The sequence below is a fragment of the Leucopleurus acutus genome (genome assembly GCF_964270905.1).
Source record: "Leucopleurus acutus genome assembly, chromosome: 20".
In the NCBI taxonomy this organism is placed as follows: Eukaryota; Metazoa; Chordata; class Mammalia; order Artiodactyla; family Delphinidae; genus Leucopleurus; species Leucopleurus acutus.
The window spans coordinates 2,218,645-2,232,682 of NC_139162.1; the positions used below are offsets into that span (position 1 = coordinate 2,218,645).

The window sequence follows — 14,038 nt, forward strand, 5'->3', positions numbered from 1 at the left end:
TATCCTGTAGCTTTCTACCTTTGTCCCAAAGAATGAAACCCATGTAACTGCTTGTTTATTTACTAAAGCAGGCACTATCTTGAGCTCTTAAGAGAATATTCAAAACAAAAAAAAATGTCATTCTCTTTCTCTAGGTCTTTTGAGAAACTTGACCAAAATTATAAATTATTCAAGGTTCCTGTTGAGCAGTGGTATTTTTCTGCGTTACTGCCTAGAGAACAAACCAAATGAAAACTTTGTGACAAGAGCACTGATGTGAAATACGCTTATTAGCAATCAGGAACCCCGGACAGCAGCTCAGCTTTCTTATTTCCTATACACTCGCATCCACCCTGCTTTCTGCCAGCTATTATGGCAAATGGGCTGGGGGTGGGGGTTGGCTATGCCTGACAATTTAGGCTTAAAGATCCTCTTAAGGAGATTTCTCTAGTTGAGTAGAAACCCTTCTATAAAAAGCTGGCAGGTTCTCTTCTCCAGAGAGAAGACTGAATGTCTCTCTGAATGCTCAAATTGCAAGTTCCTTTTGGGGGAAAAACATTAAAATAACTTGAAGGTCTATTTTATTGGCAACTTAGAATGCAAAGTATTTTATTTTTAAACTTCTAAATGTGAAAACAAGACAGCCTAGGTTAAATAATGAAGTTTCCCAAAGCTGAATGTGCTCATTTGGAGCCCAGCTTTTCTGCCTGAAGTACAAAAAAACAACTTGCTAAAAACTCCTAGGCAGGAACACTACTACTGTTTTGATGATCTGTGATTAGGTGAACTGATCAGTCTCAGTTGGTAACATCCCTTTTTTATTCCTTGGTAAGGGTTTAAATTCTAGAACAGACACATTTTCTTTTAGTCTTACACAGACAATTTCATTCCAAAAGTCTCCTGAGAGGCGTATACCATATACAGGAATCCATCTTCATCCTTCTCGCTTTCATACACTTCACAAATTGGCGTGGACACACTCACCATGCTATGTCCATTCACTAACAGGAAGAAGGCTTGATTAGCGTTGAGCTGTAAGCGCCTTCTGTTGAAAGAAAACGTTAAGAAATACTGATACATCAATACCTAGGGAGAATGTGTAAAAAATATCACCCACCCTGGATCAATATAAAAGTAGAAAGATTTTGGGCTTCCCTGGTGGCGCAGTGGTTGAGAGTCCACCTGCTGATGCAGGGGAAACGGGTTCGTGCCCCGGTCCGGGAAGATCCCACGTGCCGCGGAGCGGCTGGACCCGTGAGCCATGGCCGCTGAGCCTGCGCGTCCGGAGCCTGTGCTCCGCAACGGGAGAGCCCACAGCAGTGAGAGGCCCGCAAAAAAAAAAAAAAAAAAAAAAAAAAAAAGTACAAAGATTTTGTAAATGCTGCTTTTGGCAAAATGAAATATATGCCTTACGATGACTTGAATGTTTCTTCTCATAAGACACAGGATGTTTTCTACGACTATATGCATGGTAAGTATTAATGATAATCCTTGCTAGATCATTCTTACTACTTTCCTGAGGCCAGTTTTATTTATTTATTTTGCTAATTAATTATTTATTTGTTTTTGGCTGCGTTGGGTCTTTGTTGTGGTGCGCAGGGCTTCTCACTGTGGTGGCTTCTCTTGTTGCGGAGCACGGGCTCTAGGCACGCGGGCTTCAGTAGTTGTGGCTCGTGGGCTCCAGAGCGCGGGCTCAGTAGTTGTGGTGAATGGGCTTAGTTGCTCCACGGCATGTGGGATCTTCCCGGACCAGGGCTTGAACCCGTGTCCCCTGCATTGGCAGGCGGATTCTTAACCACTGCGCCACCAGGGAAGTCCTGAGGCCAGTTTTAAAACTAGTATGCTATCTGAGTAGCCACCAGTGTCTAATGTGATAAAAATAGTTCAAAATATAATTTACAAACTAAGATCTAAGCTGATGCAATTTATTACCATTGGACCACGTCTACATTCTCTTAACTTATTTTCTTATATAAAACTTTTCTGATTAAGAGACATCTACATAGATGTTATGATGAAAGGATCAGAAGGGACTTGAGATCCAGCAGGTAAGAAATAGAAAAACTCAGAAGTGAAATGTCTTACAGTTTTATTAAGTTGCATAGATTTTTATCAGAGCTAGACTGAAGATTTATCTGTAAGCCTGATAAAGAATGAGAAGTTACCCAAAGAAATAAAGTAAAAAGATGATAAAATACCTAATTATCTTGATGAGCTCACTCATGTTGACATGATCAGGCACCAGGAACTTTGTTTTATCCAGGACTGGAAGCTGCTTCTCACCTTTGTATCGTTCTATTATTACCTAGAAAAGAAGCCAGAAAAGTGATTTAAAAATAACCGTTAACAAAGAAAAACCGGTAAGATACGTCCTATGTTGTAGCTGGCACACGCCAAAATGGGGTTTGAAACAGCACTTCTGTTCCTTACGAAATATGGTGCACGAGACAACGTGTCTGCCGTCAGGGAGGGGCAAGGTAGCCCTGAGGTGGGGAAAGAAACTTTGCTATAAATTCTGGTGTTTGGAACCATGAAAATCACTACCCAGTCAGAAAAGACCCCAAGCCTTATACCAGCAGAGACGCTGCGTACCAGCTCTAAGTGCAAAGATCTGAATCTCTGCCAGTTCTACATCACCATTTCCTGTGACATGATGAGAGTCTTTTAATAAAACTTTTATTAAAAGCGTAAGTAAGATCTTAACTCTGGTAATAGACTCAAATCCTAAGTAAATATTTGAGAAGCAGAGACCATGATTAGCTGGTCTGGAGATACTTTTTTTTTTTTTTGCAGAAGTCTCGAAGATCCTGCCATTTTGATAAAATATCCTTGATGAACTCTGCAGGGAACAAAAATAGTTCCACGTTATGACTTGAAATAAATCCATTAGCTCCTTGCCATGCTTCCTCCTTTCCATAAAGGAAAAAAGTTTTTCTAGTTCTAAGCCACTTCATGTAGTCTCTGACAGCAAACTGGTGACTGCCCTTGAGCCTCAATACTACCTGTTTACTGAGCACCAGAGACATCCTTCTCCACGTAGAGCAATTCTTTACCCTGTCATGACAATGAGAAGTTGTAAGATAGGAATGGAAAATCTTCAGAAGAGGGAAAAATGCTTGTATGTATATTGTTGCACTGCACGGGGCCTACATGAGGTTCTGTGTAAGGCCAGGTCAAGCTGTCGTCACCCTCCTTGGTAAGATCAATAGCTTTATCTCTGAGGTGTGTTCAGACATGGTATCTACAAGTATGAATGTGACTTCTGTAAAAAACCTAAAACTACTAGCAGAAAAGATGACTGTAGATATATGCAGACATTCACATTTCAGAAGGAGACTATGGAACAAATACTGGCAGACTGTTGGGCTGGCTGTTTGTCTCCAGTGACTGACGAGTACCTGCTAGCAAAGAGACACAGCAGGTACTCAAAAGTGAAGAAAAACCTTGAAAAGGAAATTACCCAGAAGCCTCATCCCCAGGCCGTATGTTGGCCCTGAGTGTGAAGACAGACTGAAATTTCCAACCAGTCCAAGAAACGTATCTTCTAACTACAGAATCCTAGTCACGACACTGCTGAGCAGACCCATCCTATTCTCCCTTCTGTGCACCTCACAACCCCAGCCCCACTGATCTTCCCATCTTCTTTTCCCCCACTTTGGTATGAGATGATCAATCAGAAAGCCAACCATGAAAGCGTCTGCAGAATTTAGCAGTGGAGTTTCCTTGGAAGTGGTCTGTAAGAGGTAACAAGCATGTCCCCAGAATTATGCAAAATTTTCCAACCACATGGGTGGATTCTCTTCCCATTGTATAGATGAGGATATGGCAGCTCCTCTCAGAATTTTAGTAATGAGCCCAAGATCACTTAGTAACCTTGAACCTAAGGCCTGAACTCAGCCACTGTCTGAAGCCAAAAGCTCCTTGACCATTTCTCTCTAGACCTAGTGCCTCAGCAGAAACCTATTTAAGGTCCACCACCAAAGGATCCAGGGCACACAGGACACTGTTGGCTGGGCACAGCAATAAGCATCTGAGGTCCCTACACATGACAGGAGCAGCATCTTTCCTCAATCCTGCAAAGAAATAAAATATAAGGAGAGACTTCTTTCTCTGGGGCATCAAAGTCAGGCAGTCTGGAATGCGCAGTCACATTTAAATCTTGAGGGCTACTGATTTTCGTACAGCAGTAGTCTCTGCTTGCTTCAAAAGAGGGTGGATACCAACTTTCACTGATAAAATACCAACAGATCTAGCCCCTCTATCCCTTCCCCCGCAAGTAAAATACCCTTGATTTGTGAAGTGTGTAACATTAACACAGTAAACTCAGACTTAGGAGGAAATAGAATGTGATTAGATTAAACTGTAGATTAAGGTATCTCCATTCTAGGTCATGAAACTGACACACCAGTTGCATAGCTGAGGATTCCTATAGAAACCCATCAGGTAGGGACTTCCCTGGTGGTACAGTGGTTAAGAATCTGCCTGCCAAGGCAGGGGACACGGGTTTGATCCCCGGACCAGGAAGATCCCACGTGCCACGGAGCAACTAAGCCCGTGCACCACAGCTACTGAGGCTGTGTGCCTAGAGCCTGTGCTCCACAACAAGAGAAGCCACCGCATGAGAAGCCTGCACACCGCAACGAAGAGCAGCCCCCCATCACCACAACTAGAGAAAGCCTGCGTGCAGCAATGAAGACCCAACGCAGCCAAAAATAAATAATCAAACAAATAATAAATAAATAAATACAAATTAAAAAAAGAAACCCGTCAGTTAGTCGCACATAGCAGCACTGTACTAAAGTTGTACTTAAGCCATGCTCTCTTCCGTGTACATTAATAACAACTGAAACAGAGACTACCTACCGGGATTTTGGTAGGATGCTGCTCTCGGATAAGTCGGACATCTTCTACTCTTTGTTCTGCAAAGGAAAGGAAGAAACACAGGCATTATTAAGGGCCAAAAATGCAGCTTCTTTCCTGCATTTTTACCTGGTGACTTCCATATCTGAATCCACCTATCCTTAGCTGTGGCAGAGCAAAGCAGTAAAGACATCTTCCCTAGAACTGAGAGAAACCAAACACTAACACTTCATACCTGGCAAAGGTTGGTATACAAGATTAACATACAGAAATTGGTTGCATTTCTTTACATTAACAATGAGATATCAGAAAGGGAATGTAAAAAAAACTATCTTTTAAAATCACACCAGGGACTTTCCTGGTGACTCAGAGGTTAAGAATCTGCCTGCCAATGCAGGAGACACGGGTTCGAGCCCTGGTCTGGGAAGATCCCACATGCCGCAGTGCAACTAAGCCTGTGCACCGCAACTACCGAGCCCATGTACCTAGAACCCGTGCTCTGCAATAAGAGAAGCCACCGCAATAAGCCCACATGCTGCAACGAAGAGGAGCCCCTGCTCGCCACAACTAGAGAAAGCCTGTGCGCGGCAACAAAGACCCAATGCAGCCAGAAAAAAAAAAACAAAAAAACAAAAACCACACCTTAGGAATAAAGCTGACCAAGGAGGTGAAAGAGTTATACACTGAGAACTATAAAACATTAATAAAAGAAATTAAAGATGATTCAAAGAAACAGATATCCCATGCCCTTTGATTGGAAGAATATTGGTGTTTGGTTTTTTTTGGCTGCACAGCATGTGGGATCTTAGTTCCCTGACCAGGGACTGAATGTGCACCCCCTGTATTGGAAGGGCAAAGTCTTAACCACCGGACTGCCACGGAAGTTCCTGGAAAAATATTGTTAAAGTGGCCATACTACACAAAGCGATCTACAGATTTAATGTGATCCCTATCAAATTACCCATGATATTTTTCACAGAACTAGAACAAATAATCCTAAAGTTTATACGGAACCATAAAAGACCCAGAATTGCCAAAGCAATCCTGAGGAAAAAGAGCAAAGCAGGAGGCATAACCCTCCTAGACCTCAGACAATACTACCAAGCTACAGTAACCAAAAGTGTGGTACTGGCACAAAAACAGACATATGGATCAACGGAACAGAGCAGACAGCCCAGAAATAAACCCACACACCTATGGTCAATTAATCTTCAACAAAGGAGGCAAGAATATACAATGGAAAAATGACAGTCTCTTCAGCAAGTGGTTCTGGGAAAGTGGGACAGCTGCATGTAAATCAATGAAGTTAGAACACACCTTCACACTATGCACAAAAATAAACTCAAAATGGCTTAAAGACCTAAATGGAAGAGAGGACAACCATAAAACTCCTAGCTAGAAGAGAGCAGAGGTAAAACATTCTTTGACATAGATCACTGCAATGTTTTCATAGGTCTCCCGAGGCAATAAAAATAAAAGCAAAAATAAACAATGGGACCTAATCAAACTTACAAGCTTTTGCACAGCAAAGGAAACATTAAAAAAGAACCGAAAAGACAACCTACAGAATGGGAGAAAATACTTGCAAATGATGCGACCGACAAGGGCTTAATTTCCAAAATACACAAACAGGTCATACAACTCAACAAAACGAAGAACCCAATCAAAAAATGGGCAGAAGACCTAAATAGACATTTCTCCAAAGAAGACATCCACGAAGACATCCAATAGGCACATAAAAAGATGCTCAACATCACTAATTATTAGGGAAATGCAAATCAAAACTACAATGAGGTATCATCTCACACCCATCAGAATGGCCATCATCAAAAAGTCTACAAATAGGGCTTCCCTGGTGGCACAGTGGTTGAGAATCCGCCCGCCGATGCAGGGAATGCGGGTTCGTGCCCCGGTCCAGGAAGATCACACATGCCACGGAGCAGCTAGGCCCGTGAGCCATGGCCGCTGAGCCTGCGCACCCAGAGCCTGTGCTCCGCAACGGGAGAGGCCACAACAGTGAGAGGCCCGTGTACCGCAAAAAAAAAGTCTACAAATAACAAATGCTGGAGAGGGTGTGGATAAAAGGGAACCCTCCTACACTGTTGGTGGGAATGTTAGCTGGTGCAGCTGCTATGGAGAACAGTACGGAGGTTCCTCAAAAAGCTAAAAATAGAGCTACCATATGATCCAGCAATTCCACTCCTGGGCATATATCCGAAGAAAACTCTAACTCGAAAAGATACGTGTACCCCTATGTTCACAGCAGCACTACTCACAATAACCAAGACATGGAAGCAACCTAAATGTCCATCAACAGAGGAATGGATAAAGAAGATGTGTTACATACATACAATGGAATACTACTCAGCCAAAAGGAATGAAATAATGCCATTTGCAGCTACGTGGATGGACCTAGAGATTATCATACAAAGCAAAATAAGTCAGAAAGAGAAAGACAAACACCATATGATATCAGTTGTACATGGAGTCTAAAATATGACACAAATGAATTTATCTATGAAACAGAAATAGACTAACAGACGTAGAGAACAGACTTCTGGTTGCCAAGGCGGACCAGGGTGGGGAGTGCTGGATTGGGACAAACAGATGCAAACTACTATATACAGAATGGATAAACAACAAGGTCCTATTTTATAGCACAGGGAACTATATTCAATATTCTGTAATAAACCATAATAGAAAAGAAAAAAGATTCAGTGAGAATGTTGGTACGCCCCTTGCAAATATCTGGCACATAGTAAATGCTTAATAAATGCTAGCTGTTATTAAATAAAAAATGAGGGGCTTCCCTGGTGGCGCAGTGGTTGGGAGTCCGCCTGCCGATGCAGGGGACACAGGTTCGTGCCCCGGTCCGGGAGGATCCCACATGCCGCGGAGCGGCTGGGCCCGTGAGCCGTGGCCGCTGAGCCTGCGTGTCCGGAGCCTGTGCTCCATGGCGGGAGAGGCCACAACAGTGAGAGGCCCGTGTACCGCAAAAAAAAAAAAAAGGAAATAATGCCACTTGCAACAACATGGATGGACCTAGAGATTATCATAGTAAGTCAGACAGAGAAAGACAAATATCATATATGGTATCACATGTAAAATCTAAAAAATAATACAAACGAACTTATTTACAGTAAAAGGGTCTGGAGAGCTTCCAGGTGGCAGGAGAGTGCAATCACCAAACTCCGTGGAGACAGAAGCTCCTGTGCTCAGCACTCTTCCGGACCTTCCCCCATGTATCTCTTCATTCAGCTCTTCACCTGCTATGCTTTAATATCCTTTGCAATAATCTGATAATCTAGTAATTAAAGGCTTTTCCTGAGCTCTGGGAGCCACTCTAGTAATTTAATCAAACACAAGGTGGTCTTGGGAAACTGATTTATAGCTAGTCAGAGCAAGGACCTGTACTTGCAATTAGCCTTTGGTGGGGAGCGGGGGGTGGGGGGGTGCTGTCAGGTGGGACGGAGCCCTTAACCTGCTGGATCTGAGGCTATCACCAGGTAGCGCTAGAATTGAGTTAAACTGGATGACAACTAGCTGAATTGCTTGTCTGGTGTCAGAAGTGAGCCGCAGCGTTTATGGAGTACTGCAGAGTAGAGGGGACACAAAGGAAGAGTTTTCCTTTCTATCATCCTTAGAACCCCGCTCTATTTCTAGGGGTGTCATGGATACTTCAGCATTTCTCTCAGCCCTAAGACCTGTCCCTATGTCTGTGCTACCCCAGAAAAGACACTCTACCATCTACACTTAGCTATCAGCCATCTTCACAACAAAAACCTCCATCTTGTCAGAGTAGATTTCACAAGCAAGGGGAAATCACAATTTAATTAATTCACTGTAGCCAATAAATAGTAAGTTTAATACACCCCGAAATGTTTCACATTTAAAAGCTCTTCCAAAAAAATTTAAAAGGTTCAAGGAATCATTCAGGCAGAAGGGGGAGAGAATTTTTTATGCAAGGAAAACAGGTTTATTTTGGTGAGTGGAGCAGGAAAAAATAAAATGGGCTCTAAATGTGGGGCTTCAAAGTCAAACTACAGCGTCAAAAGTTTTCTTTATCTTGATTTATCCCCAAAATATGATCCAAAAAGGAAGGCAAAAATGATTATTTTCATTAAAGGTGGGACAACAGAGGAAGACAAGTGACTTCCCTAAGGTGAAAAGAGTAGTACCAAAGTCCTGCAGGAATGTCTTTAGCATCCTGGCCAGTTGTAATGAAAATCCAGTGGTGAGCCCAGAGTGATTAAATAAATATGGTATATGCTGACGCCTAACTCTGAATAGAAGGCTGTTTTTAGAAGCCAACAGTATATTTAACAAAAGCATTACCAACACCACTGGATCAAAGGCACACGAGAGCACTTCTTTTACTCAATTATTTTCCTAATGCTGTGATGATCTGTTTATCATTTGCCTTTCTCAACAGACTGCCCCTGGCGGTCAGGGATCCAGCTCTAGTCATGTCTGTATTCCCCAGGGCTCAGGCTTGTACATGGATGATATACTTCCCCAGATTCCTCTTCCTGTCTCTAAGACCGCTTATAAGCCTTACAAAAATAGAAACTAGGAGTCTAAGGTGTCTTATTTGCAAAGATGCTTTGAGACAGATTCCCTAGGGCATTTAAAGTAAGGCTTACATATATTTTCCAGGATTTAGTTCACTTAAGTGGAACCATAAATATTTTCCCCAATATGCCTATAAATAAAAAACATAAAATCCCACCCATCAGTGAGTGACACAGCTTAAGAGCAGGGAGTGTTACCTAGGTGTTGGCATAAATCTCCTTCTCCAGTCTCCCTGTTACATAGCTGGAGCTATTTATTCTAGACCATCACATGAACTTCCGAGACATGCAGACCTTTTGTTATTGATGGTGAAGCTTAAGATCTAGGTTTAACATTGAATCTCAGCAAAATGATGTCTAGGAGACAGATCTGTTATTAAACTACGGCAACCCTAGAAGAAAATGGAGTGAGATTATGACATTTGAGAAGACTGAATCCAAAAATGTTTGCTCAAATACAACTTCTGAAGTTGACAAAAATTTTCAAACCATTTGTAAGGAAACACTATTGCCTCTTGACTCAGAGTGTTGGCCCACTTCATGTACTGGAAATGATGGCTACCTACTGGAGGACAGAATTCCTATCAGAAGGGTACAAGTCCAGACTCTGCCACTAGGTGGACCATGATTTCCACCTCTCAGGGCCCCACCCAGTTTCTTTGGCCACAAAAGTAAGTGGTTGTTTTGGGCGAGCCCTAAGATTCATCTCAACCCTTTTAACCCTGGTAGAATATATCACAGCAGAGATATACTCAATTTTTAATTAACCTAAACTCACTCACTTGGGAACAGTACTGTTCAAGCTAACTGGGGCTGGTCTTAGTGTCTATAAAAAAGGTATCTCCAGGGCTTCCCTGGTGGCGCAGTGGTTGAGAGTCCGCCTGCCGATGCAGGGGACGCGGGTTCGTGCCCCGGTCCGGGAGGATCCCACATGCCGCGGAGCGGCTGGCCCCGTGAGCCATGGCCACTGAGCCTGCGCGTCTGGAGCCTGTGCTCCGCAACGAGAGAGGCCACAACAGTGAGAGGCCCACATACCGCAAAAAAAAAAAAAAAGGTATCTCCAAACAACTTATTTCCCTCATTTACTGTGTTACAAATCTCTGAAAATTGTCAGTGCTGATTACCATAATCAGTAGCAAGGAAAGGCAGTAGCCATTAAATGATGTGATATTTTTCTGCAAAATGACTATTTTTTAAAAAATTATTTTTATTTATTTGGCTGCGTTGGGTCTTCATTGCCGTGCGTGGGCTTTCTCTAGTTGCAGCAAGCAGGGGCTACTCTTTGTTGAGGTGTGCGGGCTTCTCACTGTGGTGGCTTCTTGTTGCAGACACAGGCTCTAGGCACGCGGGCCTCAGTAGTCGTGGCACGTGAGCTCAGTAGTTGTGGCGCACGGGCTTAGCTGCTCCGCGACATGTGGGATCTTCCTGGACCAGGGCTCGAACCTGTGTCCCCTGCATTGGCAGGCGGATTCTTAACCACTGCGCCACCAGGGAAGCCCTGCAAAATGACTATTAAAGAGCCCTTTTAAAAAAAGTGGGGGATGGGGTTAATCCTAGGAGTTCTCTTCACAAGGAGAAAATTTTCCTTTTTTATTTTATCTATGAGAAGATGCATGTTAGCTGAACCTATTATGGTAATCATTTCACAATATATGTAAACCAAGCCATCATGCTGAATACCTTAAATTTATACAGTGATGAATGTCATTTCTCAATAAAAGTAAAAAAAAAAAGAATCAGAGTCAGGAGACCAGGGAGAAAAAAAGGAGGAGTGGGAGTAAAGGTGAACAAAGAGGAAACTCCACAAATAGACTAATGGAGAAAAAAATGAGGCATACCTGCTGGTCTACCCTCAAGGCCACAGGCACCAGGGGAATTCCTTCTAATTCGCTATTTTATTCTCATTTATTCTCACTTTTATTCTAGTTATTCCTCACCTTTCCTACTCTTACCACCTACTCTTCTTGAGCGATTTTTCTAGATAACCTAAAAATACTCTAAGCAAAAAGAAAGTAACTATAGTATTGGTCATGAGAAAATGGGCATCTTTCCCATACAAATGTCCCCAGTTAGCTTTCAATGCCAGAGTCTGTAAGGACAGAAGCCAGATACAACGGCAAATCTGCTCTAAATGCTGTTCTCATGGCTGCATAAAAAGTAAGCAATATTCATGAGTATCAACTTGAGTTCATGAAAGTCACTAAAGAGAAAATTTCTTTAAAAAAAAAAAAAAAGACACGTCTAAGTTTTGCTAACCAACCGCTTCAAGAGGCTGAAAGGATATGCTCCACAGGTCAGCGTGAATTTCATCTACTGGAGCTTCCAAGGCACAAGAAACAATTATCAATAACGAGATCTACAAAACCATATCCTAGCTCAAGTGAATGCTCGGCTCTTTCTAGACTCCAGGAAACTAGACAAAAGTAGACGAAAGCGCTACTTACTGCTCAAGCTCTTAAAGATTAGAGCAGGAAGGAACGCTGGTGCCGCCCTACTCCACCTGGCCTTCCAGGGCTGAGATAAACAAGCCCTACACAGCGATATGCAAGGAGGCCACGTTGTTACTGCAGAACTGTCTAGCCTAAAGGGAGCACCAACCACTTCCTTCCCATGGGGTTTGTGGAGGAGTAAATATTGTGATGGTGTCACCTCCAGTTTCAACCAAATGCCAGCAAGCTAAGTGGGGATTCTAGCCTGAACTGGGAGAGAACGGATTCGCCGCTGCTCTCAAAGAATGCTGTCGCCCGCCGGTTAGAAGAGCCACCCACCCTCGCTCTTGTGCCACCAATAGGACCAAGACGTCCCGGCCACGCGGGGCTGCAGGGGAAGGGGCAGGCGTGAGGAGGCGCGGCCTCGGAGTCACTCCTCTCCACGAAGGGCCTGACGCGTAAAGGGACCAGGTGTCACCCGGACGACGCACCGGAAGACGACTGCCTTGCACCCCCGCGGCCACCACTTCGGAGAACCTGTCCCAGCCCGACGCCCGGGCCAGCCTCCCCTTCAAGGAGGGCACCCCCTGCGCGGCTCGCGCTCGTCTCGTCCTGGGGACCTAACACCCCAGGGCTGGAGGGCTGACGCGCCCCGAGCCCACAACCCGCCCGGCCTCCCGGGGCCAAAAGGTGATTCAGCAGCTCCGCGCCAGTGCGCCCTCGGCCCCTCGGCCCCCGCACTCCGGCCCCTCGGGCCCGCAGTCCCCTGGGCCCGGCAGCCCTCGGCCAGTCAGGCCCCCGCCTCGGCCCTTCGGCCGCCCGGGCCCGGCCCTCCCGCAGCCCCCGCCTCAGCCTGGCTCAGCCCCTCAGCCCTCGGCACCTCGGCCCGTCCGCCCTCTCCGGAGCCCCTCCGCCAGGGCCGGCCCCACCGCCTCGGCCCCTGAGGCCCCGGCCCTCCGTCAGCGGCCGGCCCCGCGGCACCCACCGAAGGTTCGGCGCTGTTTGAAGGTTTTCTCCGACGGCATGGCGCGGCAGGCTGGGCGGGGGCGGCGAGGCGGAGAGTCCCGGCGGCTCCAGGCGGTGGCTGAGACGGTTCCGACTGTGGCGACAGCGACGGCTCTTGTGTCTTCTCAGCCCGCAGCCGCGTCAGGTGACCTGCGCGGCGTCCCGGGAGGCGGGGCCAGGAGCGGGCCGCCGCCGTCGCCATGGCGGGCGTGGCGGAAGCAGGACGAGCGCCGCGCCGGGGGAGGGGTCGGGGCTGGCGGGAGTGGGGGCGGTCGGCGGCCCGCGTGGGGAGCGCGAGCGCTGGATTAGCCTGTGACCCGCGGAAACGCGCCGCGCAGACACGCACGGTGCTGCCCCTGCGGCCGAGCTTCCGCGACTCGGCCTCGCTCCTGTTCCCGGTGCCGGTTCTGATGCCTGGTGATGTTTGCACCTGAAAATAAAGGGGTGTTGTGCCCCTGCCTCCTTTGGGGATGCTGGTGCTTTTCCGCCGGCGGCTTTTTGTGTCTTTGTTTTCGTTGGCTTCCACGTCAAGTACGTCTCAGTTTTCTCTTCTTTTTTAAGGAAACTGTCCACTGGTAACTTCCGGCACGCGTTGTCCCAACTAGGAAAAGAACCGCAACTGTGTTATTTCAGGTTATGGTCGGTAAAGTCCGGCCCTGGAGAAAGTCCGTGCCCTGAGCTCGGCATCCGACCTCAGGTAACTCAGGTGGTCGAATGAGCCCTGGGCATTACCTTCGCTGACAGGGCGCGGGCCTGCCCACACCTGGGCAGGGTTCACTGCCTTTCATTCATCTCTGCTGGTCTCAGATACGGAGTCTTACCCGTGTTCACACCGCTCAGTCTTTCAAACACTAACTAGCTGAGCTACCTTGCATACGTAACCATTTTTCTCAGTCTCCGACTCGTGTGCAAGAGGGCAATACTATTTTAGAACTCCAAGTGCTTTCTGAGGAGCAAATGAAAGGGGCCTCCTGGTAGAATCTAGATACTACGCAACGTTTAGTTATCAAATCAGTTATTGCCCAACTCAAACATCTGATAAACAGGTATCTGAATGAGCAGCACGTGATTCTTTGGCTGTTTTTGCTGTTTAATATTTCATAGTTTGAAAGTATTTTCCCCTTTTTGAGTTTGTAAAAGCCTTTCTTAAAATGTCTGTTTCATAAAGTAATTGGATTGTGCTAATATACAGTT

At 45.6% G+C, this 14,038-nt stretch overlaps 1 protein-coding gene across 1 annotated transcript; it reads right to left on the bottom strand.

Annotated features, from left to right (window-relative positions):
- Positions 1–12,984, bottom strand: MAP1LC3B (microtubule associated protein 1 light chain 3 beta). Its single transcript, XM_082862661.1, has 4 exons — positions 12,825–12,984; positions 4,843–4,898; positions 2,178–2,284; positions 1–1,024 (listed from the first exon to the last, which is right to left on the bottom strand). Exons 1-4 carry the CDS (start codon positions 12,862–12,864, stop codon positions 850–852), a joined length of 378 nt encoding a protein of 125 aa, XP_082718787.1. The 5' UTR covers positions 12,865–12,984; the 3' UTR covers positions 1–849.
- Between the last annotated feature and the right edge of the window lie 1,054 nt (positions 12,985–14,038).